This window comes from Gobius niger (genome assembly GCF_951799975.1).
Source record: "Gobius niger genome assembly, chromosome: 17".
Lineage (NCBI taxonomy): Eukaryota > Metazoa > Chordata > Actinopteri > Gobiiformes > Gobiidae > Gobius > Gobius niger.
In genome coordinates this window covers 2,338,816-2,366,201 of record NC_136868.1, presented here as the reverse complement: position 1 = coordinate 2,366,201, position 27,386 = coordinate 2,338,816, and the positions used below count along the sequence as shown (strand labels likewise).

The window sequence follows — 27,386 nt, the reverse complement described above, 5'->3', positions numbered from 1 at the left end:
TCACGTAAAATCCATGTGAAGTAAAAGCGTATCTGACTCGTATTTATCCATAAATATTCCACTGTCTCATGAGTCTGGTTGGTCTTTATCGTAGAAATACATTATTCCCGGAGTTTCGCGAACTTTTAGCAGATGTAGTCGCTCAATCTGCTGGCGCTTCGGACACCGGGCTCTGACCTACTTTCGGCGTCTCTGAGCTCACGCTGGGGTGACTTTTTTTTTTTTTTTTTTTTGCTTTTTTGTGCTGACAGTAACGCCTGTAAAGGTGCCAAAACAGTCGTTCTCTTTCATAAAATAAACGTTTGTACCAATAAATAAACTCAGATTAAAAAAAAACAAAAATAAACGTATCTGCAGCCGCAGCGCGTGTGACGTCACGCAGCGCGGAGAAAGTAGTGGCTTGTGTCCGAATCGCCAACAGAATCAGTGACTATATAGTCGACTATATAGTGCGGGCCTATGTAGTGAATGAGGGGTTAGGGGCTAGGGTGGACATTCGGATACAGCCTAAGAGTAACCTCCGCTTCTCGCTCACTCCAAACTTTCTTTCTGCCGCTCGATTACCCTGCAGTGCCCTCTAGCGGCATGTGAAATTATATATTTGAATTTAGAAAAAGGGTGCAACTTCTAGTCTGGAAAATACGGTTCATGTTGTCACAAAGCATATGTGTGTATGACCTCATCATGATCCTTTGACTGAAGCAACAATCGACCAGTTGATTTGACCGCAGGTTTTGCACAGCTCAAAGTCCAAGCCACACAGTAACATGCTTTCCATATTTTCCATATTTAAAGAGGGGGTGTTCTGCTTTTTTCAGTCACATAGCACCAGTTTATATCACACTACAATGACGACCAAACCTTCTGTTGGTCTGTAAATGCAGTAAATTAGAATAACTGCCTTGTAGAAAATGTCTCTCTCAAAATGGCTGTAGTGAATGTCTTGAAATAGGCCTCTGTCTCTTTAAGAACCTCTGAGCCTTTAGACACGCCCCCTCCACACGCTGTCTGTGGCATCAGTGGGGAGGGGGTTCTGCTGAGGAGCAGTGGTTGGTTACTCGGCTGGTGACCAAAGCTCGGAGGCGTCTCCAGGAGGTGGGGGCGTTCCTAGGAGGACTCAGGCAAACCTATCCCTAAAATGGCCGCCATCAGAGTTTTTACAGATTACTCAGAAATACGTGAATGTGCCAAGGCAACACTTCAGGCATGTTTTTAATGAGGGAATGACATATTAACCAATGTAAAGCTTGAAAAAGTCCATTTTGCACAACACCCCCTCTTTAAAACATAAAACATCTCAGCAAAGGTGTTCAAAGGTGTCTCTCCAGCCTCCTATACGCCCACACTGCCCCCCCCCTTAGAGCCTTTGGGAGGAGGTGCACAAAGGCAGAGCTGAAAGTGGAAGTGACTCGTCTTAAAAGCCCGTCAGTTCTGTAGGGCCGGAGGAAACAAGCGCCTCATTGATGCCACTTTTCCAGCCCTAAGAAGCACGGACCACTGGGGTGAGAGCGGACAAAAGGAACCCGGCCACACCAGCACTTTGGCAATTAGCAGGAATTTCAGTCTCAAGAGCTACTTTCCGACCAATCGCATCTTAGCCGGCACAAACAGCTCCTGAGCATTCACGGGATTCCAGCGGGCATTAGGGTCCCTTCTGTGGGGTCGCGAATCCGGCGGAGTCCGAAAAGTGACACGTCGCCTGAACGCCGTCACCGAGCGAGGCCTCTTAAACCGTCACCGGTGGAGGAGATGAATAAACACCACACGAGAGACGACAAGAACCAACAGAGAATGGTTATTGGATTGTCAAAACAATTGTAGTCTTCGAGATTAAGAACTGAACACAGATAAGGGTCAGCTGGAGTGCATTGTGTTTGCCCTGCAGCCAGAGAGTCGCCAAAGTGTAAATCTTGTGTCATCGTTTTACCCATGCAAGAAACAGTCAAAATCCTGAATGAAGGTAAAAAATTTAGGTCTAAACATTGATTTTTTTTGAGAAATTTATGTCATTTTTCTCCCTTAACATCTTAGTTTAGATATCAGTAAAAAAGACAAAGACATCTTCTTAAATGGAAACATAAAGCACCTCCAACAATCAATAACTGGCTGCAAGAAGTTTTACAATGTAAACAGATGGAAAAAATAAGGTCCTCCATTGTTGGATCCCATAAACGGTTCTACAGCACATGGAACCCGTTTTTATTCATGGGTGGGAAGGGAGCTGGGAGGGGGGAAAGGGTTTACTGAATGGGTTAGAGACAGGACAGGAGACCTGAGTGGTGGGGACATTTTTTGTTATAATTTTCTTTTATTGCTTACCTTTTTCAGACCGATATATTGTCCTCAACTCCTGCCTGTGTGAAATTTAAAAAATGCCAATAAAAATAGTTTGTAAAAAAAAAAAAAAGACATAGAGCACCTCACCCTTTGCTATGCTTCATTTATGTCGTAATATCATTATGTCAAGCACAACATGGCGCACTCCCTTGTCTTTCCCTGCGTTTATTTATCCACAAATACTGGCATGTTTGGCATCCACGAACACGAAAGGCGAACGAGATGACGCTGTAATCCAAACATGGTCATTTCCTTTCAGGGAGACAGTCGCGGCTAAAGACGGGGGAATATACACTCCCATGCTCTCACGTTACAAAAGTTTAGGACCCATTTTTTGCAACAACATCTCCAAGGTTTGATTACAGAGGGATTTGTTTTAACCTCTAATTCAGTGATTCCCAACTGTTTTTGTCTTGCGGACCCGTTGTACATTTAGTAGTACTCTGTATACCCCCGCCCTCAGGAGTTGTTGCACTTTAGCAGTACTAAGTCATTTGTTTACCTCAATAAATCCTTTTCCGTAGTCCCTCTGGGGGTAATACGTAAGTGTTAATGGGATGATTGGAGGGTCTTTCATCTCCCCCTGGTGTCTCTGGCCAGAAAACCACAAATGCAATTTCGCTGCCTACGGGTCAGAGGCGCAATACACACAATGGACTCACGAAGAAGAAGCTAACAGGCTAACAGGCAAAGCTAACTGCGGGCTAGCGCCACTTAAAACAGTATTTACAGCCAAGTTATAGTGAAAAATACATTTCCATTGTGTAACTGGATGTACAATATCCCTCTGTCCCTTTGTTTTTTCTGTCAGCGTAGTATTTACTCTCACGGACAAATAAGGACAAATAATGCTACGACACCTGCAGTGGTGCTTATGGCCTCTAGGGGCATGAGTTACTTAGTGCTGCTTTAAAAGGACTTTGTGAGTAAAAAGACAATGTCGTGTTCAAAATAAACCTAAAATGCTCCCAAAACTTTACACTTAACTGCAGCGTTGCCTTTCAAAACAATGGTCAGTTTCACTTGCCCGACTTAGCTTTGAAGCAAACAAAAACAAGTTGAAACTAGACTTTTTCCACTTGTAAGAGCTTATTCAAAAACGATATCCCAAATCCTCTCAGAAAAAAACACTTTCACACTCATGCATCAGCAAAATAAAACCATGAACTCTGTCCATTATTTAGATTTTGTTGCTGATCATACAGGCAATGCAGCCATTTTTATGCTTAAAGTGCCTTTCTTTTATGACAGGAAACACATTCTCTTCTCATATTTATATCAGTAATCTAGGTTTCAAATGGACATCTCTATTTTTCTTCCCCTGTTCACCTGCAGTGTCTCGCCTCAATGACTCAACTCTAATGAAGCTAAATGGAATCCGGTGGCATCACAACCCACTTTAAACACATGAAAACCTCCGAACTGACACAAAACCAGCGAGTCAATATCACGGGACACGCCCCTTTTGCCCCGGAGCCTTCAGACGACATCCTCTGCATCCGCTTCCATGTCATTGACCCAAAACCCAAATTTGGGACAGGCCTCTACTCTCCATCCAGCGCATAATGTTTCTGTTGAACTGCTGCCAAACAGTTTAAATCCTCCGGGAAAATACAAATAAAGCAAAGAAGCTGAATCTGGGGGGGGATTAGTTCAAATGCGGTGCCTCAGATCAATGCCCGACGCTCGCCTGAACTCACGGCTCTTTCATCTGTACTGAACTTACAATGCTGTAGTTCTGCGAGGCTGTGAAGGAACTTGGCACATTCAGGGCTGGCAGTGTCAAAGAGGGACGAGGATGAAACACTGGAACCCATTTTTGTTTGTCTTGATGACTGGAGGATCCTGAGTGGTTCCCAACCTTTGTGTCGACACAGCGATGCAAAAAACAGTCGGGCTGGGACAAAATATCGGATCGTGTCACAAAACTTTTAACCGCAATAGCAAGTATCGATATTTTATCAAGCAATACTTTCAATACTTGTGTTTGGAGGCATCTCGCACTCCTGTGTTTTCCAGTATCAGCTACACATCTGTTACATTTTGTTAATGCACTTTTCAATCTTAACTTAAATAAATGTTTATTATGTAAGGGATCATGTATAGAACGCTGGTCATTATCAGGAAAATTAACGTCGGGGTCCGGTTCGCCCTGTCGGTGCTTATTTTCCTGATAATGACCAGCGTTCTATACATTATCCCGCTTATTATTCGGCCATTTTCCAGCTGAACACACACAACATAAACTTCGTACACTTTTATGAAGGTCGAAAGGTTTATTTAATGACTTCTGCAACAAATAGTTCCCAAAAGTTTGCGCGTTGCTAGCCTAGCTGCTTAGTTGAAGGTACAGTTGGAGGAATGGTGGTGAATCTCTGGGTAAGTTGAAAGTCAGACTCACACTAACTTCACGAGCGATTCCCCGACTTCTCTCTCAGTGACGGGACAGATAGTGTCGCTGCTACGTACGCGCGGAGTGATATGAAAGCACCAACTCCGTTGTCATTGGCAGCGTCATTATTTTTCTCAGAGGTCCTTTATCAGAAAAGACCCGTAGACCCGTAGAACATTGGGAAATCCCATTCAAGTATCACTTTTTAGGTTCGTTTTGTCAGACACTAAGGTTAGAGATGTTAAAGATCTTTTACCTTTACATGTTTCAGCGCCATCTGCAGGCCGTCATCAGGAGTAGGTAAAAGATCTTTAACATCTCTAACCTTAGTGTCTGACAAAACGAACCTAATAAGTGATACTAGAACACAAGTAGACACAATGAACGTTACGAAGTTTAAATCCCATTCAAATCAACGGAGCTTCTACTTACGTTGTGAAGAGCCGTATAATAAAATAATATATTGGTTTATAAATTTTGGACACATGAGACGTGACTGTTTTCTTTTAACCCATAAGGTAAACATATTACTTATCGTCATAATTACTGTATAGCAATGATGGCAGGGCGATATGGCCTTCAATCTACATCACGATATAAAGAAGAAATATCACGATAAGGATACATTTCACCATACTCATTTCCTCACAAATATGATCTACTAAAGCAGCACAGTGTTCTACAGTCAGTGTTTGTCCACAACGATATGAAAAAATGATATCATGTTAACAATATTCAATACGATATGGCCCCCCCCTAAGCAATACACATCCAATCGGCCCGAGTATCGTGATACGCATCGGATCATGACTGAACTGTATCGTCCCAGCCCTAGTTTAAGTGTAATGGTTTTGTATAGCCCAATATCACAACAGAAGTGGCCTCACAGCTGCACCAAACATTAAGGCAATAAAACAGAGCAATAAATATGACAATTAAAAGTTCAGGTGAATCCAGGCAAATATAATGTCCAATAGGAGGCGGCGACGAGCGGCGTGGGCGTCCCCCGTCCTTAGACTCTCCAGCACGGCGAGGAAAAACTCAAAAACCCGGCAGGAGAAAAGAGAAACCTTGGGGAGAACCACAGGAGGAGAGATCCACTCCCATGGACGGACAGGCTATAGAGACCCAGGGCCGAAGGATCCCTCAGCAGACGGGCCCTATAGATAGTGCTCTTGAAGGTCCCGGGTTTGACCTCAGGCTGTGTGGAGTTTACATCTTCTCCCTGTGCTTGTGTAGTTTTCCTCAGAGTCCGACACTAGGACATGTACAGTAGAGACTCCTCTGGGAAACTGTATTTTTAGACTCAATGAAAGTCTTTTGAGCCAGACCTTCACAGGAACAGGCCACTTTTCACACACTGAGATATGGTCTCACCGGAGCTTAGACCAGGTGGTTGCTTCTAACTTCACCCCGTTCGGTGCCATAGAAATACATAGGGAGAGGCCAAACGCTAACAACAACTTTTAGACCAGTCCGGTACACATCAACTCATCTAAGCTCAGGCAAGAACAAATCTCAGTATGTAAAAACGGTGGCCTGTTCCTTTAAGGCGTTGGAATTGTGTAATGGTATCGCAGCAATGTCCGCCCCGCCATGAGGACCAAAGGGAAATGCTTTCCTCGCCCATTGTTGGTTTTGAATGGTCTGGTGATTTGGAAATACATCGCTTATGTATTGAGAACTATTTGATGCACTGCTTTTACTTTATTTCTGATGTAACATTCACTTTAAAGAAACAAAATGACACGTGCTCATTCAAAGCAGCACCTGGCCCTGCTACGTTATTCCATCCACTCTGTCCATCTCTAGTAATTTACCTTCAAAACACTGCATTTGAAGCCAAAACACACAAGAAGCAAAGAAACCCCATGACCCGCCTCGATAAAGTGCAGCTTATCGAGTTACTTTTAATTCTCTGTACACCTAATTCTGGCTCTTCTTAGTAACCTTTCCCTGCTGCACATTTGGGCCGGGCTGAGCGGGAGAGGGCCGCCCTAATCCTCTGAATATGACAGGAGTCTAAACAGTGTGCGCGAGACTCTGGGAAGAAAAATCTGTGGTATTTCAGCAAAGCAAGTAAAAACCTGCATTGACAACAGCGAGCGCTATTGGGAAACGCCGGAACGTCAAGCGCCTCGAGAGAAAGTACACACAGACGGCAGTGGTTCGTAGTATTGGGCAAGAACAGCAAAGATGTCAATGAACATAAAAATGACATAAGTCTGAAAGTACATCACGGTGAAGACGAGGAAAATGATGCTACTGTTTTTAAAGTAAGGATTAAACAACGAGGAGCCGCATTAGACGGTTATAATGCACGACGCGGAGTCAAGAACACCACGACACAGTGTTGTTCCTCCTGCATTATAACGTCTAACGCGGCTCCTCGTTGTTTAATCCGCTTATACCAGGGTCCCACAAACCTGACATTTATAATAAATGTTTTGTTCATTGACTAAACTCACTAAATCTGCCAGACTACGGGACTATTTTGTGTGGGTTATTAGCCGGTCACTGAAGGCTGGTCTCAGAGCGAGTCATTCTCCGCAGCTATTACGAGGATCTCAGTCAGGCTCAACGACACAACATCAGCACAGAATCACAACACAACAGGACTAACCCGGAAACACTTTTCCCTGGAAGGAAACACCGATATGCGGCACTCGTGGGCAGGAGTTATTTGTGATTTTTTGTGAAATATTTGTTTAATTTTTGTCACGTTTGTCGCGTTTACATCCTTGTTTTCTTCTCATTTTTTGTGGCTGTTTTGGTGCTTTTTTCCCAAGAAGCTTTTTGATTAGGGTAAAGCCAGACTGGAGAAAATTGGATCCGTTCAGGTGGGAGTTAACAGGTTAAGTACTAATCCTTGCTAGTTTATCACAGTGCACACGTATCACTTCAACTAATTACATTGCAATTGTTTTAAATGTTCTAATTTGGAGTAACTCACTGCACAAATTAAAGGTCCAAACTCTATTACATGTGTCTATATAATATTATTTTGTCCAAAGGGATTAGCAGGATCATCAGCACAGAATCACAACACAACAGGACTAACCCGGAAACACTTTTCCCTGGAAGGAAACACCGATATGCGGCACTCGTGGGCAGGAGTTATTTACCTTTTACGCTGTTTAACCTGAAGCTAAAGCTAGCTAGCTCAACCAGCTCAACTGTTTATGGAAACAGCTGCGGTGGAGTCGCTCACACCTGGGCCCCCCCAACTGAAACTTTTATGTTTGACTTTACTAATCCAGACAAATATGCTTCAATGCAGGATCATTTTATGTACGCCTGAAAATGATGAATAGCCTTAACCGTTTCCAATAGAAATGTAAAGCTCATATGTTATTAACAGTAGCTAACCTAGCTGCTCACTCTCCTCTACAAACATTTAGCAAACACTTTGTTTTGGCCAAAAACGTTGAAATTAACACAAAATCCATCTCATACGTTCCTGTCAGTCACTAATTACGCCTTTATCTGATTCAGCTGTGTCATGCGTTGCTATGGCGACGCCACAGCGGAGTGACATCCCAGTGATTTAACTACCGGACTACGTGTGCGGTTATACCAAAATAATGCACCAGCCAATCAGAATCCAGTATTCACCCAGACCATGGTGTAAAGAAACATAAACTACACACGGATCAAACTGGGATTTCATGAAGTCACATTTGACTCGTCGTTGTTAATGTTTAACTTCACACAGAAGTTTACAAAGTTTATCTACTCGAGCCTCAAAGCAGCAAAGAAAGTGAAACCACCAACATTTCAAACAGACGGTGCCGACATAAACCTTACACAGGCCATAATAACTCAGTTGTCATGGATACGAGTAATACGCTTTACTAAAGTGAAGGAACTGTACTTCTTCCAGTAGTAGTAGAAGTTACTCTTTCCTCCATGAGTAAATGTTTAAAGGCACACTGCGTAACATTTTCCCCCCCCAGTAAATAAGAGTAAAATACTACATGTGTTTGCTTCCTTACGGGTGTTTACATTGGTGAAAAAAATTCTAAAATTATTTAAAGCAGTACTAAGTAACTCTTGCCCCTAGAGGCCAAAAGTGCAACTGCAGGTGTCGTAGCAAGTTACGATTTTTAACTTATTAATTGTCCGTGAGAGTAAATACTACGCTGACAGAAAAGGCGAAGGGAGAGAGGGATATTGTACATCCAGTTATACAATGGAAATAATTTTTTTCACTCAAACTTGGCTGTAAATCCGCGCAGTAATCTTCACTTTACTGCGCGGATTCCAAACTACTCCTGGTATTATTACGCCTTACAACATAGTTCCCCCTTTTATTCGCTTAGAAAATCCACATTGTTTAGTTTTGTGTAATTATACTTTGTAGTGGAACACTTCACGTGACCATATTTAAATAGGGAAAACGTGGAAGAGCTTGGTAGCTTCTATCTTGACCTGTTTTGGAGCTATAGAGGAGAGAGGGAGAGGCTAAATGCTAACGCCGTCTGCGCTGTGTTTACGTGACTGAAGATCAGACAGGTCCTAAAGAACTCGTCAAAGCTAAGGTAAGAACATCAAGTATTTTATGTAACCCACAATCTTGGGATTATATTATATTTATCTATTTTCCCTTCTCTGCCTGAATTGACCAACCCACTTTATTTAGACCTTAGCGCAAGGCTAGCTTAGCCGGGAGTTAGCAGTTTGTTCATTTGATTCATATTTGATTCATATCAGTGTCTGGAGGTGAACCTCAGAGTGATTCATTTTCCCAGTTCATTAGGGCTGCAACTAACGATTATTTTGTAATAGATTAATCATCAATTATTTTTTTACGATTAATCGCTTGGCTGTGAATGGGGTAGAAAAATTGTATTTTATTTTATTTTTAATCACATAACGCTAAAGGATGTGTTGATGGAGTAAACTTAAAGGGGCGAGATGCAAGTTTGCCATTGTATGCTCACTACTGCCACCTAAGGTCTTGCGTGTAACTGCAGCTTCTATATTAAGCTCGTGCATGACGGCACTTCAGACCCGAAGTAACACCTTTCTGAGTGACAGTGCAGGATTTTAGAGGCAGTTGTGGTGAAAAGGTCTGGGCTCATTCTACACATTAGCACAAGGAGGAACATGTAGGGGGGAGGGAAATACATCATTTTAACATTTTTAAACTCCCTATCGTCCCTTTAAGTTTACACATTATCCAGAGGGTTTCATGCATCTGTACTGTGAATGCCGTGACCCGACTCCTAACTTTACCGGGAGCGGGACGTCTCACCTGCTTTGCTCTAACTACAGGAAGCAAAACATGAGGTTTGAACAAGGTCCTCTAACAGAACCAGGACTGCCGGTGTCACATTGAGCACCAAGCACATCTTTATATGTTCATTTCTACAACAGCTCATCTGCTCTCATGAACCAGGGGATGTTCCGCAGTGTCGCTTTAAAGCAGCGAAGTCAAAAACGTACAGTACAAGTTGCTCTCAGCGCACAAGAGAAAAAAAAAACGCACAGGCAATTTCAGGACAAAGCTCCAGCAAAGCCAAACAAGCCATAAAAATCGTCCCCAATTTCCAACTCCCCGCTGCAGTGTGTGCGCGCGCGCTCTCAGAACGAGGTCAGGCGTGATTTCAAGTTGCTTCTTACCCTGACGTTCGCTACGGGAGGTTTCTGGCGTCGTGGCGGCTGCTGCGCGTCCTCCGCTTCTTGCGCTTCCAAACCGAGGAGGGGAGGTCGTTTCGGGGGGGGGGGGAGTCAAACCATGAATAAACGTCGCTTGAGGAGACGGTTCTTGACGTTCGATAGTCCTAGTCCGGTGTGGAAGCGGCGGCGCGGGGAGAGACGCTGTGGATCGCGGTGCCAACAGAAAAAAAAAAGAACGCGAGCGACGTGAGAGCGCGAGCCCATTCAACTAAAGCACAAGAAGGCGGTCTGTGGAAGTCATGACGCCGAGAGGAAGCTGTCAACTTCAGGGGTGAAAAACTCCAGAAGGGACAGCCGGGAATGCGGGGTTTAAAAGGGGGGGAGGAAATGAAAACGCGTTTTGGAGACGTGCGTAATTGCGTACGGGGCGACGCGCCGCGGTGCTGCCACGCTGCGCAAAAGATGATCCACGCACGAAATCAAGACCAAAACAGTGGAGCTGATGTTGGAGGGCGGGGTTAGGGGCGGGACTCCCCGGGCTGGAGAGGAGCTGTGATTTGTCGGATTGGCTTTGGAAGTGATTATTGACCTATGGTTTCGAGCGCGACGCTGTGGTGATGCGTCGGTAAAGGTCAAACACTGGGAAAAGGAGGTGGTTTTAACCGCTTAGCCCCCGAGTGAACCGAGCACTTTCTCCAGTTTGGCTTTGCCCGAATCTGAGAGGTTCTTGTGAAAAGTGTCAGAATGGATGAAAACGCACTGGGAAAGCAAGAGTAATGTAATAAAAAGTGACAAAGACACGACAAAAAAGCAACAAAAAAAGCGATAAAAAAACAGGAAAAAAATTACAAAAACACGACAACAAAATTACAAAAACATGACAAAGAAGCGACAAAAACATAATAAACAAAGCGACAAAAACCCGGAAAAAAAATGGACAAAAATACAACAAAAGAGCGACAAAAACATAATGGAAAATTTGACAAAAACACGACAAAAACATAATAAAAAAGTGAGAAAAACCCGGGAAAAAATGACAAAAACACGACAAAAAAAGTGATAAAAAAAATGAAAAAAAAGACAAAAACACAACAAAAAAAGCAACAAAAAAGCGATAAAAAAACAGAAAAAAATTGACAAAAACACGTCAAAACAGTGACAGAAACCCGACAAATATCTGGCTTTTTTTTACAAAAACCCGGAAAAAAAATTGACAAAATAGTGACAAAAACACAATGGAAAAAGTGACAAAAACACGGAAAAAAAATGACAAAACACGACAACAAAATAACAAAAACATGACAAAAAAGTGACAAAACCACAAATATGCGACGAAAACAAAAGCATAAAAACACGTCAAAACAGTGGCAGAAACATGACAAAAAAGCAACAAAAAAGCAATGAAAAAAGCGATAAATAAACAGAAAAAAATGGACAAAAACATGACAAAAAAGCGACAAAATCATAATGAAAAAAAGCGACAAAATCATAATGAAAAAAAGCGACAAAAACCCGGAAAAAATTGATAAAAACACGACAAAAGAGCGACAAAAAACACAATGGAAAAAGTGACAAAACCCCCCCAAAAAATGACAAAAACACGACAACAAAAATACAAAAACATGACAAAAAAGCGACAAAAAAGCGATTAAAAAAACAGAAAAAAATGGACAAAAACATGACAAAGAAGCGACAAAAACATAATAAAAAAGTGACAAAAACCTGGAAAAGAAATGGACAAAAACACGACAAAAAAGCGACAAAAACATAATTTTAAAAAGTGACAAAAACCTGAAAAAAAATGGACAAAAACACGACAAAAGAGCGCCAAAAAACACAATGGAAAAAGTGACAAAAACCTGGAAAAAAAAGACAAAAACACGACAACAAAATTACAAAAACATGACAAAAAAGTGACAAAAAAGTGACAAAAACACAATGGAAAAAGTGACAAAAACACGAAAAAAAAAGACAAAAACAAAAGCATAAAAAACACGTCAAAACAGTGTCAGAAACACGACAGAATTCAACAAAAACATGACCAAACTGCTACCAAAATGCTGCAAAAAAGTCTGTCTCCGTTCTGCAGGTTTTAACTTTCAAACGACGCTGAAGCTCCAGTCAAGAAGCTTTTAGATTCGGGTAACGCTGAACTGGAGAGACTGTGTTGTGTGGAGGGTAATAAGCAAAAGTCTGATTTCAGGCGGGATTTCGGTTCCATCGGCATCAGTATTTTTATCATATCTCACATTTGTTCAAAACCAACTCAATTTCAGCATAAAGAACTTTTATTCAAGCAATTTTAAGTCATTTATCTGATTGAAGATGGTCCTTTTTCCAGATAAAAAGCCTTTTTGAAATACTGAGGTGAGGTCTGTGACGTTAACACCTCTTTTATTACTCATGGACGGACGGTTTTGTTCTCGTTTCTGTCCCGAGTGTAAATTTGGCTCAGTCTAATCATAGGCCTTCAATAGCCTGATCTTTATTTTCCTCTTGTAGTGGAATAAAAAAGTTCTCCAGTCTATTCAGAGGAGGGTATATTAGCCAAAACATTTACTCAAGTAAGTGTAATGTACTTTTTACTCCAGTATAAGTAAAAAGTATGATAAATTAGATGCATAGCGTGACCTGAACAAATGTCTGCTTTTACTAAAACAGTGAAAACAAATTTGATTTAACTTTAAAACCTGTTTCTTTCCTAACATTTTGTAAATAATCATAGGGCAGAAAGATCCGCATTTCTGAATAATATACATGTAATTTATACATAATACATAATGTTTGGTTTGTGTTGCAAAGGAATCAGGACTTGAACCAGCTGTAAGTGGCACAATGCTGCCCTCTAGTGTTCACAGAATGAAAGGGAGACCGAAATATCAAGATTGCTTTACTTTAAACCAACAAAAAAATAACACAACTAAAACAATGGACAGTTTTGACACTTGCACAAATCAAGGCAGTAAAAAAATGTTTGATTTTTTACAGGGAATTGGCTCGGAGGACAGCAGACAGTTTCCATCAGAGAAACGATGCTCCAGTGAACAAATGGGGGGTCACTCCGGGGTCGAAGCGGATCCTCAGGGACAAAGACAAAAAGCAAAGTGAAGTACAGCGTCTGCCAGAAGCTGAAGGTCCGCGAATGCATTAACTGTCTCAGAGTAACACACGGGAAACGTCAGGGCAGAGTTTATCCACAGGAGGGATGTGCTTTTGTCATTCCAGCAGAGGCCTTGGAGGTGAAACCTTTCAGCGTGAAATAGGAATGTTTCGAACTGTTTCTCTTCTACCTTGACACTCTTACCTCGATTTCAATGAGAGAAACTTTCCAAATTACTCGTAATATTAGAACAGCTACACACACTTCCTCCTACTTTCATAAACCCGGAAAAAAAAATGGACAAAAACACGGCAAAAGAGCGACAAAAACACAATGGAGAAAGTGACAAAAACCCGGAAAAAAAAGCGACAAAAACACAATTAAAAAATTGTCAAAAAACCCGGAAAAAAAATTGATAAAAACACAATGAAAAAAGCGACAAAAACATGAAAAAAAAATGACTAAAACACGACAACAAAATTACAAAAACATGATAAAAAAGCAACAAAAAAGCAACAAAAAACAAACAAAAAAAGATTTTTTTTTACAAAAACATGACAAAGAAGCATCAAAAACACAATAAAAAGTGACAAAAACCCATGAAAAAAATTGACAAAAAAAAAGACAAAAGAGCGACAAAAACACATGGAAAAAGCGTCAAAATAGATGAAAACGCACTGGAAAAAACAAGAATAATATAATAAAAAGCGCCAAAAACACGACAAAAAAGCAACAAAAAAGCGATAAAAAAACAGAAAAAAATTGACAAAAACACAACAAAAAAAGCGACAAAAACCCGGAAAAAAATGGACAAAAACACGACAAAAGAGCGACAAAAACACAATGGAAAAAGTGACAAAAATCCGAAAAAAAAAAGACAAAAACACAACAAAAACATGACAAAAAAGGGACAAAAATGTGCGACGAAAACAAGAGAAAAGCCATAAAAACACGTCAAAACAGTGACAGAAACACGACAGAACAAAAACACGACAAAACTGTTACAAAAATGCTGTGAAAAAGTCTGGCTCCATTCTGTAGGTTTTAACTTTCAAACGACGCTGAAGCTCAAGAAGCTTTTGTGAAGCTTTTTTTGAAATGTTCGGCTTCTCTCATCTAAAACCTTCGGCGAATGGTTCTTTCCCCAAAACAGGTCCAGTTTTTGACCCCAGAGAGCCAAATAAAACAAGACAAATGTGGATCGTGGTCATGAAGGCGTTGGTCAGGCTTAAAGCGGACATGTCATGCATAAATGTGGCTCAGAAATCCGCCTCAGCATTGTGTCACGTTCTAATACCTGCGGGGGACCCCAAGGCTCAATCTTAGGGCCAATTCTTTTTCCACTGTACATGCTGCCAGAAGTAAAACATTCAGTTCCAATGCTTTGCAGACGATGTACAGATCTACTTTCCTTTGGACCTTAAATCTAACTCATCTGCCACCTTATTGACATGTCTTAAGGCGAGACACTGCAGGAAAAAAAAAAAAATGTAGAGCTATTAATTTGAAACTTTTGCTGAACATCACAGATATAAATATGAGAAAAAAATGTTTTGCATTTTTTTTCTGTCAACGAAATCAAAATAATTAATTGATCCAGATTAAATGTTATGGTTTTATTTTATTGACATATTAGTAACTAAGATTTTTTCAGAGGGGATTTTGGATATTTTGTTTAGTTTTTCAATAAACTAATCATCAGTGAAAAAATCTGTAAAAACTCAAATTCCGCCTGTTTTATTGGTTTCAAAGCGGAATAAATCAGGCTAGGAATTAGATATTAAAAAATCCCTCTGAAAAAACCTTCAAACTCTTGTTGTGTCTCAGCCTGTAAAGTGTGGAGTCTGTGGGAGCTTCTATAAGGGCTCAGGCTCTGCCCGAGTGCGGCTTCTCTCATTCAGAGAAAACCAGCCCTGAAGTTTTGTAGCGAGTGCTCATGCTCGGCCCGTTCTTCCACTTTTCCGCTCCAGCGTCTCGTAGGAGGAAAAACACCATATTTGGGTGAAAGCGTCATCACGGCGCCCCTTAGCAGGACACGTGGATGTCAAATCTGTCAATATTTATGAATGAAAACCCGCGGGAAAGGCGGCCTTTCTACTTCCGGGTCGCCCCCACCTCGCAGACAAAACATCATCAAATAAACATCATCATTTTTATATCTGACATGAAAACTAAGATGTAAAGGGAGGAAAACAGATACAAATCTCCACTTCCACCACTGCGGGAAACATCAATACTTTCACCTGCCGTGTCTCGCCTTAAAGAAGTCAAAGACTGGATGTCGCTAAATTGTGTCAGTGTCAGTCCTTGACCTGGCTCTCTGCAGGGCCGGACTGGGACTGAAAACCAGCCCTGGACTCTGGTCAGCCTGGCCCAAATTAGCGTAAATGTGACACTTCCACAAATACATATGTGAACCTCTGACCCCCCGCCTTAACCCAGAGCATTTCCTCCAGTTCGGCTTTGCCCAAATCTAAAAGCTTCTTGACTGGAGAGCAACACTGTAACGCCTCATTTTTTTTGTTACTTTTACATTACTTTTTTGTTGTGTTTTCGTCTCTTGTTTTTCGGGGTTTTTTTTCATGTTATTGTTGTTTTTTCATTGCTTTGTCGTCACGTTTTTGTCACTTTTTTGTTACTTTTTTGTTGCTTTTCCAGCGCATTTTTGTTTTTTGGACGCTTTTCTTTTAACCCCTTAACTCCCGCCTGAACCGAGCACATTTTCTCCAGTTTGGCTTTACCCCAATCCAAAAGCTTCTGGAAAAAAGCTGTGAAAATAGCGACAAAACTGAGACGAAAACAATGATGGAAATGTGACAAAAAAGTGAGAAAACATTGATGAAAAAGTGGCAAAAATGTCACAAAAATGACAAAAGAAATGACAAAAAAGTGACAAAAAAGTGACAAAAAAATTACTAAAATGTGACAAAAATTTGATAAAAATTAGACGAAAAAATGACAAAAAAATGACAAAAAAAAAAGTGGGAAAAAATGACAAAAAAAAGTGGGAAAAAATGACAAATGAGTTACAAAAATGAGTTGAATACCCAACAAAAAATGATGGAAAAATAATCTGATGACGTGAGGAAACAGATCCTCTCGGTTCAGGCGGGAGTTAAGAGGTTAGGCTTTTAGATTTGGGTAAAGCTCGGTTAAGGGTAAGGTAAAGTGAGAGGCCAGACCGGTGGCCCTAGAGCCAGTGGCCCTTCTGTGCTCTTCCAGAATACAGGACATATGGCCAGTCCGCCCCTGCCTCTGCTGCCCCCAGTGTCAGTGTCAGTCCTTGCTCTCTGCTGCCCCCAGTGTCAGTCCTTGCTCTCTGCCGCCCCCTGTGGCTCCAGCGCGTCGCTCTCCAGGGACAGCTCGCTGCCGAGTCCCGCCATGCGTCCGCGCAGCAGGCAGCGCGTGCGCCTCTGCATCGCCCGCTGCTGCTCCTCCTTCAGCTCCAGGTACGAGCGCGAGAAGGTGTGGAAGATGGAGGTGACGGGGAAGGCCATGAGCAGGATCCCGCTCAGGATGCTGCTGAGCGCCACCACCTGGCCCGGGATGCTGCGCGGGACCATGTCTCCGTACCCCACCGTGGTCATGGTGATCACGGCCCACCAGTACGTGGCCGGGACGCTGCTGAACTCCTGCGCCGTGGCCATCTCGTTCTCGATGAGGAACAGGAGCGGCGAGTACAGGGCGATGGCCACGCACAGGAAGAGCAGGAGCAGCCCGAACTCGCGGGTGCAGCGGCGGGCGGTGAGGCCCAGCGTCTGCAGCCCCAGGGAGTGACGGGCCAGACGCATCACGTACAGGATCCGGAGCGCCCGCAGCACCCGCAGGATCAGGCCCACTTTGTCCAGGTACGAGCCGCCCGACTGCTTGGAGGTGTCCACCAGCAGGGAGATGTAGTAGGGCAGGATGGCCACCAGGTCGATGAGGTTCAGCGGCTGGCGGAGGAAGGACAGCTTGTTGCGGTCCTGGATGAAGCGCAGGGAGAACTCCAGGGAGAACCAGCCCACGCACACGGACTCCACGATGAAGATGTTGTAGCAGCGCTGCGAGCACGTGCCCTGTGGGAGAGACGGAGAGAAGAGCCTTCAGAGGAGAGGAGCTACCGCGGGCCAGAGTTACTAAATAAAAACTATGCCTGGACAAAAGAGAGGCTTTGCAGTGATAAGCTTAAAGGAATAGGCCACCGTTTTTACATACTAAGATATGTTCTTACCTCACTTTAGACGTGTTAATATATCCCCGTCTGGTCTTTGTCCGTGCGCTCACACATACGCAGCCTCTCCCACATGTCACATAGCTCCGAAAAAGCTCACGATAGAAGCTACCAAGCTCTTCCACGTGTTCCCTATTTAAATAAAGTTACGTGAAGTGTTTTCATGCGAAGTATATTTACACAGAAATGTAGCATGTCGATTTTATAAGCAAATAAAAAGGGGGACTATATTGTGAGGCGTAATGATACGAGGAGTAAAACGTCCGCGCAGTAACTCCTAAAGGTTATTGACGGAAGTGAGCGGGGGAAGTCTTTAGGAGTTACTACGCGGACGCTGTGCTCCTCGTATCATTACGCCTCACAATATAGTCCCCCTTTTTATTTGCTTATAAAATCGACATGCTACATTTCTGTGTAAATATACTTCGCATGAAAACACTTCACGTAACTTTATTTAAATAGGGAACACGTGGAAGAGCTTGGTAGCTTCTATCGTGAGCTTTTTCGGAGCTATGTGACATGTGGGAGAGGCTGCGTATGTGTGAGCGCACGGACAAAGACCAGACGGGGATATATTAACTCGACTAAAGTGAGCTAAGAACATATCTTAGTATGTAAAAACGGTGGCATATTCCTTTAACATATCAGACAGCAAGGATCACAAACGCCTGCTGCTCTCCACCACATACGCCTTCACAGAAGTCGATTCCACTATTGACAAGAGTCCTGTCCTGGTCCCTCTATGGCATTAAGTTTCCTTCAGGCAACAAACCACCCTTTGGCTCTAACACTGGCTTTTTTTTACATATCATGTTACCAGACATGTTTCTGTCCAATGAAATCAGCGGCTGAAGCAGCAGGAGCATTTGTGGAGCCGTCCTTTCAGGGAAACATGTACAGCTGACACAAAAAAATAATATGCATAGCAGTGTTATTTTCGTCGACTAAAAGATTTAGTCTTAATTTTAGTCAAAGTGATTTTTTTGACGACTAAACTTGGACGAAAACTAAATTAAAAGTTTCTCATGAGACTAAAACTGTGACTAAAATGTCCAGATATTTGAGTCGACTAAAATAAGACTAAATAAAAATGAAAAGGAGAGACTAAAATCATCCAAACTTGTATTGAGCGTCTGAAAGAGCCTCAGATCATGTAAATTCTCTGTTAAAGGATCAGCTCTGAGCTTTGTTCATGTGGAGCAGCTCCATGAAGCAGAGGAACAACATTAAATATGATTATAATCAATATTAGCAATGCAAAGTCCACTAAATTAGTTTTTTTTTGACTAAATCAAGACTAAAACTAAAATAAAATATGTTGTCAAAATGAACACTGTGTGCATGTGCATGAATATGTCAAGAGGCACATTAGATTGTTTACATGTTGTTTGTTTGTATTTATTTACTAAAACTGTCCCTTCCCGGAGCCGCCCTCTTAACGTGGTGGAGGGTTTGAGCGCCCGAATGATCCTGGAGCTCTGTTGTCGGGGGCTTCGTGTCCCTGGTAGGGTCTCATAAGGGGCTGGTGCCATGTGACATGGGCAGCTCAGACAGCTGCCCCCACGACCCGGCAACGGACAAGTGGAAGAAAATGGATGGATGGATATTTAGTAAAACTGTGCTTTTTAAGTTGCCTCAAGGCAATGTTGTGCAGTTGTGGGACTTTTGTTGGAAAAAAAACAAAACAAAAATAATGTTGGAGATGGGGATGAGCTAGAATGGAAACATTTCACCAAAAAAAATGCCATCATGTTGTTGTTGTTCTTCTATTCTGTTCTGTCAACCCAAAAAGTGGGTTGGAATAGTTTTTCCCCCCAAAATAAAAAGTCAGGCCATAGAGGGTTCAGTCACAGGTGCATCTGTCATTCGGTTTCAGCTTTTTTTCAGTTTTTGGTTACTTTTTCTTTTCTCTCTAGGTAAAAGTTTGCATTTCCTTGCATATACAGTACTTCCTATATCACAGTACAAATATGATCTGTCCCATGTATTGTTATATCTTAACACAGCGTAACATTTTGCATCATGGAGCTCAAGAGTCCTGCCCCGGCCAGTCCAGAACTAAAAACCACATCCATATATACAAACGCTTGTATTTCCATATTGTTTATTGAGTGAAATGCTACGCTTTGTGGCTTTAAACTCTTGATATTTGAGGTTTTCAAAAGATTTATGAGAAATCTGTATCTGGAATTTTCACTTTCAGAAAGAACCCGAAGTGGGCGGGGCTGTTGAGCTCTAAACAAAACGTGCTCCTAACCGGTCAGACACAGAAATGAAAATACGACATCCTTCAGTCTTAAATATTTTTAACATTGTTATATTTTACAAACCTGTTTCAACAATGCACTTTCCATCACATTTAAACAAAAAGCTTAAGCGTGCTAAATATATACTTCACCGGCCCCAGTGAATAAACACTTTTTTATGTTCAAAGAGAATTTTGATGAGAATTTTCTTTTCTTTCATTCATTTGCAAACGAGGTTAAAGTGGAACTAAACCAGGAGAAATTGTGAGACATTTTTAAATTGTCAAGCATGTGGCCACATATTGCGCATCCGTGATATAAATATTTGCAGATTGTTTCCAACAGTGACTTTAAAAAATGTGAAAGTGAAACCTTGAACCACTAGAGGGCGACACAGGTCCATATTGTGAGTGTATGAATAACAAAAGCATAATAGTAACAGAGAGTAATGTTAGAATTATGCTACACTGCAAAAAGTAATGAACTAGATCAGTATAAACATCTCAATTTGAGCACAATAATCCAAATTTTAGTTGTTTTGACTAGTTAAGAAGTTGTTGGGCATTTGTCCTGGATTATTTCACTTGTTTTGAGATGTTTCTGACTCGTTTCGATACATTTCGTCCTTATTTCAGGTCATTTTCTTTGCCAATGAGGTAAGAAAATTGTTCTTATCTCATTGGCAATTTTACTTTCTTATTTCAAGCGAGATTGACCCTAGAACTGGTCTGAAATGTCCTCAAACAAGCAAAGCAAACTTGGTCCGATCAGGAAAAGTGTCTAAATGAGTGAAAACCGCTCAAAACAAGAAACATTTCCTCAATTCAAGTCATTTAAGACAATGGTTGATGTTAGAAAATGTTTCAAAGTAAGTGCGTTTTTGAACAGAAGCCTTTAATCAGCATGTTCAAAAACACAACAATGCAAACTAATTGAGAAGAATGATTCTATCTGAAGGCACCATCAATATTGTAAAAGAATTGCTCCGCACTTTCATTAACAGCCTTTTGTTCTTCTCTGCTAGAAATCGTCACGAGGCTCAAATATTGAATTTCCAGCGCACAACAAAAGACAGCGGGGCGCGACTTAATGACTGACTCGTTTCATAAAAGCGCCGTTTGAAGCCCCTAACGTTGCCTTTTCTAATCCGCCGAGCGCCGCCTCCTCTGGCTTTGAGCGCCGACGCCGCCTGACAGACCAGCCCTGCCCCTGAAGCTCCTATAAAAAGAGGCTTTTCAAAACGGCTGTTGGCCTTTTGTGTGAAGACGGATTGACACCGGAATCACAAGATAAAGTGCGTTTTCTGTCGAGCCTGTTCAGCAGCAAAAGGTTAGGAGACACAACATAATGTTTCACTGCTCTGTTTGGGTTTTGATATGTAAATTACTGCTCACTTTGGATGAAAGAAGCATCTCTGATTAGACAGACTGTCACTGTAGCCGCACTGTGAGTTACATTGATCGGTATGGAGAAGGTGATTGGTTGTATAAGCTCCCATCTCTCCAGGTCCTGAACACCTGCAGGACTCGGAGGTGTGTAGGTGGGATCACAGCTGACCTTTCTCACCCTGGACACGGATTGTTCACCCCCCTCCCCTCAGGCCGCCGAATGAACAGTTTTCCTCTCCGCCATCAGACTCAGGAACACTAAAAAAGCACCCGATCACTCTCCAACTCATGAAATGACCTGTTCCAGCCGTTTGCACTATTGCACTATGTCAGTGCTTTTCTCAACCTGGGGGTCGGGACCCTCAAGGGAGTCGCGAGACAAATTTGGGGGGGTCGCCAGATCATGTAGATAAAATATACATATTTTTATTAGCGCATAATATAATATTTGATTGTATCAGTGCCATTATTTGTTTGCAATTTGATGAATTTCATTTTATCCATTTGTTTTTTTTTCTTTGCTTTTTCAGAATTATGTAGGCCAGGGGTATAGGCAACATCTTTTGGTTCCGGGGATGTCCTTCAATTTCATTCCAGGGTCATGGGTCCAGTTCGCGATGCAGTTCAGAACCTGGGAGTCATCTTTGACCGAGAGCTGAACTTTAAACAACAAATAACAATGTTGATGCTTGTTTTTAAAGCCCTCCATGGTCTCGCTCCGTTATATCTGACTGAGTTGGTGACCGTACATCGCCCCAGCAGAGTCTCCGGTCTCTGAGCAGATGGTTCTGGACGTGCCCAGGTCCCGGTACAAACAGTGGGGCGATGGTTCTTTCAGGGTTGTAGCGCCAAAACTGTGGAACAGCCGCCCCTCAGTCTGCGTGTTCTCACAGAGCCGTCCCTCTTTAAGTCTAGATTGAAGACACATCTGTTCAAATTAGCTTTTAAGACTTAGATCGCACTTGTTGTTTGGTCTTCCTTGTGTTGTAAGGTGCTGTATGAATAAACTTTGATTGATTGATTGATCAGGCCCGAGGGCTAAATCTGGCCCTCCATTCATAGAAGCTCTGGCCCTCAGGATTTTTTTAAATTATTTTGAAGATGATGTTACTGCACAAATCAGAGGTCAGATTCCTGTTTGAATACTCTAAGAATGTGCAAAATACAGTCAAATCTTTCAACATGTCTAAACAAAACTTTAGGTCACGTATAGGGCTGTGTACGATGCTTTATTCTATATCTATATTCAAATATTGTGGTGTCTAGAAGCAGAAAACAGAACCATCATGTGCGGAAGGAAAATGTGGCTAAAAATAAGGAAAAATTGTGCTAAAATTGTTTTGGGGAAAAAAAGGGCCAAAAATAGGGAATCAATTTAGGAAAATTAGTAAGACGAAAAAAACAATTGCGAAAACTTGGGAAAAAGAAAAAAGAAAAAAGATTGTGTGAAATGGGGAAAAACAAATCAAATTTTATTTGAGCTGAAACAACAGTGTCTTCCTTTTATGTTGTCCCTGGACTAACAGCATCAAAGCCTGTTTTTTGTTTTTCTCTCGGTACCTGCTTTAGATCTGTAGAACTTAAACTTTTTTCCCTGATACCAGACTGGCGTTGCTTAAGTACGGCCATAATCATGTACAGAGAAGCTGCCATTTGTAGAAAAATGGTGCTTTGCTTTGGGGTCCGGCCCTTGGTCTTTTTACAATGAAGAAAATCAAAACAATAATTTTTGCACTGTCTAAAAACAGGCTTGTGAAGTCGTAGCAGATCCTGTATATGGCACGTGCTCAGTGGGTGGAGGCAGTCTGGAAGATATACAAATTAGAGGTGGACTGATGTGGGTTTTTCTAAGGCCAAGGCCGATTTTGGGGATTTTCATGGACTGATGCCGATATTTATGCCCGATTTTCCCACTGATTTTTCCAAATGTCTCGTCTATAATCCTGTATCTGATGCTCACAGACTTTCAGGGAGGAGATCTGCGGAATCTACGGGCCACAGTTTCATACACAAGGCCATCGAGAAGCTGAACTCCCTGCCCTCCCTCTCACCCCTCCCACCTGGTATGTATCCATCTCTTACGGTTCCTAAATTATAAGCAAAAGTCGACAACATAAAAATATATAAAAACAATCCTAGATGTACAAAGCTGTGAGATCATTCTCAGCCCCTGAAGCTGCAGAAGTTGTTGGAGGGCTCATCTTAAAGCTCTGACTGTGCTCTTTCCAATGCAAAATGATGAGTCTATCACTTTCGGTTCCGGAGATATCGGCCAATATCGACTCTCTGATACATCCAGGGGCGGCGCCAGGGGGGGAGATTGCCAAAGCACCCCCAAAAAAGTTGGCCACTAAATCAAAGGAGCACTAGTTATCTCTAGAAACATTCCTCAGATGTTTAACATTAAAAGGAGTGAGTAGGACAGGTTCTTTGTCCGAGGCCCACTGATGTTCATGCGTCAGAGCGCACGCTCCGCCACAGCAGGTCAGTATTACAGTCAAGGCCGGTGTAACAGGCCAGAGTATACCCCCCATCTGGACTACACCCGGGTATAAAATAGCCTAGGCCATAATATACCCCGGGGTATATTTTATTGATTATTATTATTATTTTTTTAAATAACCACTTTGAGCCCCAGGCTACAATCCGGTGTGGCCTTATACTTTGGCCTAGGCCAAAGTATATGGGCAGTGGTTAATTTAGCCTGTTACACCAGGGGCTTTCAGGGGCTCAGGAGAAAAGGAGAGAGTTCCCTCTCTCTTTGCAGACTCCCTCACATGTAGGGCTTGATCAGATGACTTTGTACCTGAGACTAAACCAGGAATAAACTGGGTCTAAACAAGGTCTGAGCCATTATCATTGAGTTGACACTGGGAGAAAATATGCACCTATTGGTCTTAAAATGCATGAGAATGCACGAAATTGTGCCCCCCTCACCCGTCTGGCAGTAGCAACGGTTCTTCCGCTCGGGCCATGGAGATCATTACTGTATGTTTAACTGTTTTTTGTTTTGCTTTTTTAACTAGTGCCATGTTTAAGAAGAAGTTACTTCTGGATGTTCAAATCTAAAAAAAAAAAAAAAAAAAAAAGCATTAATTTATCTTTTCTTTATAGAGAGAGAGAGAAATCCGACAGACCCACATACAGTATATGGGGGGCCCTGAAAAAACTTTAGCCCCGGGGCCCATCTTACTTAAATCCGGCCATGACTGCAGTTGTTCACTAAAGTTGATCAATGAGCTGAACTTAGACAGACGTTCTAAAGTCAGACTCTGCTCCTCCGGCTCTGAACAGAAATCAGAGCTTATTATTGTGCACGTTTGATACAGCGACATGAGGCGGCTGAAGCTACAGCACGAGAACAGAGCGAGTCCTCCAGCAGCGACAAAGAGTCTGGACCAGGAAACTATGCAACAGCGGGAAAAAGTTGACTTCAGTCATGAGTGAGTTTCCCTTCTCTCAAGTCACGAGCATCCGTCTGATCATCAACTCAACTTTAACAGTAACTGTGTGAGAGCGTTTGAGATAGAAGCGGCTCCAGGCTGCAGAGTGTGAGAGCAGAGCCACACATTCACCAGGACCTGCTCCTCTGGCCACACGTCCTCCCGGGGCCCCCCCTAAGCCCCCCCGGGACAAATGTCTGGCGCCACCGCTGGATATATCGCTCGACCTCTAATACAAATTTTCACTAGTGATGCGCGGGTTGCGGTTCCACCGTGGATCAGGTTGGCTCATGTGATCACGGGTCGGGTTGGGGCGGGTCAAAAAAATGCCGGTCGCCGGAAATAAAACAGAATTATGCACAACTGCAGCCTCTGGAGGGTCCTACACCTTCATGTTCAGGAGACTCCAGAGGCACCAGCAGCTTCAAATACATGTCTGCTGCTTTGTAGCTGCTGTTCTCTTAATCTGATGTGTTTGTCTGGCAGAAACCGTCCTCATTGTGCCTTTATCTGCACAAACCCGAGTGTGTCTGAATCATCCACAAATCTCTTAGCAGTTTGATGATTACGTTTCATCTTTCATGAAATATCGAAGGTTTTCACACCTAGACCAAGGCATTCAACTATTTGACGCTTTTCATCAGCAGAAAGACCCTTTTTCTTTCCCATATTGCTTGAAAATGATGATCTGCATAATAAAGTGGAACACCCTTTTTCAGTAGTTTTTCCCTTAACTGGGCTTAACCTGAAAACTAATTATCCCATCACAACAGTTTGTAGTAATTTGGCATCCACACAGTGAAGTGAAGATTACTGCGCAGATTTCGAACTACTCCTGGTATTATTACGCCTTACAATATAGTTCCCCCTTTTATCCGCTTAGAAAATCCACATTGTTTAATTGCGTGTAATTATACTTTGTAGTGGAACACTTCACGTAACCATATTTAAATAGGGAAAACGTGGAAGAGCTTGGTAGCTTCTATCTTGACCTGTTTTGGAGCTATAGAGGAGAGAGGGAGAGGCTAAATGCTAACGCCGTCTGCGCTGTGTTTACGTGACTGAAGATCAGACAGGTCCTAAAGAACTCGTCAAAGCTCAGGTAAGAACATATCTCAGTATGTAAAAACGGGGGCCTATTCCTTTAAGCTGAGGACACACTACACGAAAGTTTGTTTGTGGTTGAGATCTGGCTGGAAAAACAGCTTTTTGATGTCGATCTATAATTTTGTGGGATTTGCCGTGATCTGTGTGAATCTGTGGGCGCTGCTTTGCTGTTTATGATGCGATGGGAGCGATGGCTATTTCTAAGTTTGTTCCGGTCTGTTATTGGCCCCTTTCTGCGCCTCAGAGCTCCCCTCACCTGCTCCTCCTCCTCTCTCATGGCGGGCATGGTGCTGATGGACAGAGTGACCGCGGTGATGGTCACAAACAGCACCGACAGGCAGGCGAAGATCTTCCCGGGCAGCCCAGACTGAGGCTTCTCCACCATGTCCCGCAGCTGGGCCATGCACCTGTTGGCCCTGGACTCCCGCGGCCCCTCCCTGCTCTCCGAATCCAGCATCATCTCCTCCAGCAGCTCCTCCTCCTCCGCCCGCTCCAAGGCCTCGAACTCCTGCACGCGCTGAACCAGCCGGCGCCTACAGCACCACTCCAGGCTCTCCTCCGGGACGCCCCAGTACAGCAGCTCCTCTCTGAACGACAGGGCGCACATGTCCCGCACGGAGCGGAGTTTGCCGGCCCGCAGGAACGTCAGGATGGTCCGGAAGGCGCACGGGCTGCGGTCGAAGAAGAACTCGTTGTGGGTGACGTCGTAGTCGTCGCAGACCCTCATGATGTCGTCGAAGCTGCTGCAGAGGCTGAGCTGCCCGAGGCGGGACAGGGGGAAGTCCTCCAGGGTGGTCCAGGGCAGCTGGTACCGCAGGCCGCCCACGTTTATGATGGCGTAGAGGCGGTGGGCGCTGGACAGAGGGGTGTCTGTAAGTCAAGGGAATGTTAATGTTAATATATCTAACGTCAGGTTTCCCTGGTGTGGACGTCTTTTGAGGACTTTATTCAAAGGATGGGCCGTTATCTTCTCACTTCCTCTCTTGTATTACTGTCATTAGTAACGACTTTGAATATGGGGTCGGTGTACATTAACTTTATTGCTTCAACAAACTCCTTTTGAGTTCTCATTGCCATGTAATGATGTGAATTTTGCAAACTAAAAATGAGAATTGGTCCTGTAGGTACGGACACTCTGAGCTGCCAGTGTGAGTGAAACATTTTTGACTGCGCGTAAACGATGGTAAATGTAATACCATCTCGTTCAAACGAGTTGCCAAAGTATCAAATTTTTTGTCACATTTTTGTCACATTTTTGTCACTTTTTTGTCATTTTTGTGACATTTTTGCCACTTTTTCATCAATATTTCGTCACATTTCCATCATTGTTTTCGTCTCAGTTTTGTCACTATTTTCACACCTTTTTTCCAGAAGCTTTTGGATTGGGGTAAAGCTGAAACTGGAGAAAATGTGCTCGGTTCAGGTGGGAGTTAAGGGGTTAAAAGAAAAGCATCCAAAAACAAAAATGCGCTGGAAAAGCAACAAAAAAGTGACAAAAAAGTGACGACAAAGCGATGAAAAAACAACAATAACATGAC

The 27,386-nt window shown here is 42.7% G+C and overlaps 2 protein-coding genes across 5 annotated transcripts in view; both read right to left on the bottom strand.

Moving 5' to 3' along the window:
- src (v-src avian sarcoma (Schmidt-Ruppin A-2) viral oncogene homolog) overlaps positions 1-10,511 on the bottom strand; it is a 114,161-nt gene extending 103,650 nt beyond the window's left edge. For all 4 annotated transcript variants that reach the window (XM_079574936.1, XM_079574938.1, XM_079574937.1 and 1 more), the window contains exon 1: positions 10,355-10,511. The gene's annotated coding sequence lies outside the window, so the exon portion shown is untranslated. The remainder of the gene's footprint in view (positions 1-10,354) is intronic.
- A 6,245-nt stretch (positions 10,512-16,756) lies between these two features.
- Positions 16,757-27,386, bottom strand: part of kcng1 (potassium voltage-gated channel, subfamily G, member 1) — a gene marked incomplete at its 3' end in the record, with an annotated part of 35,055 nt that continues 24,425 nt past the window's right edge. Inside the window, exons 4-5 of the mRNA XM_079575437.1 lie at positions 26,105-26,718; positions 16,757-17,509 (exon numbers count right to left, since the gene is read on the bottom strand). Of these exons, the coding sequence (XP_079431563.1) occupies positions 16,757-17,509; positions 26,105-26,718 (1,367 nt within the window). The remainder of the gene's footprint in view (positions 17,510-26,104; positions 26,719-27,386) is intronic.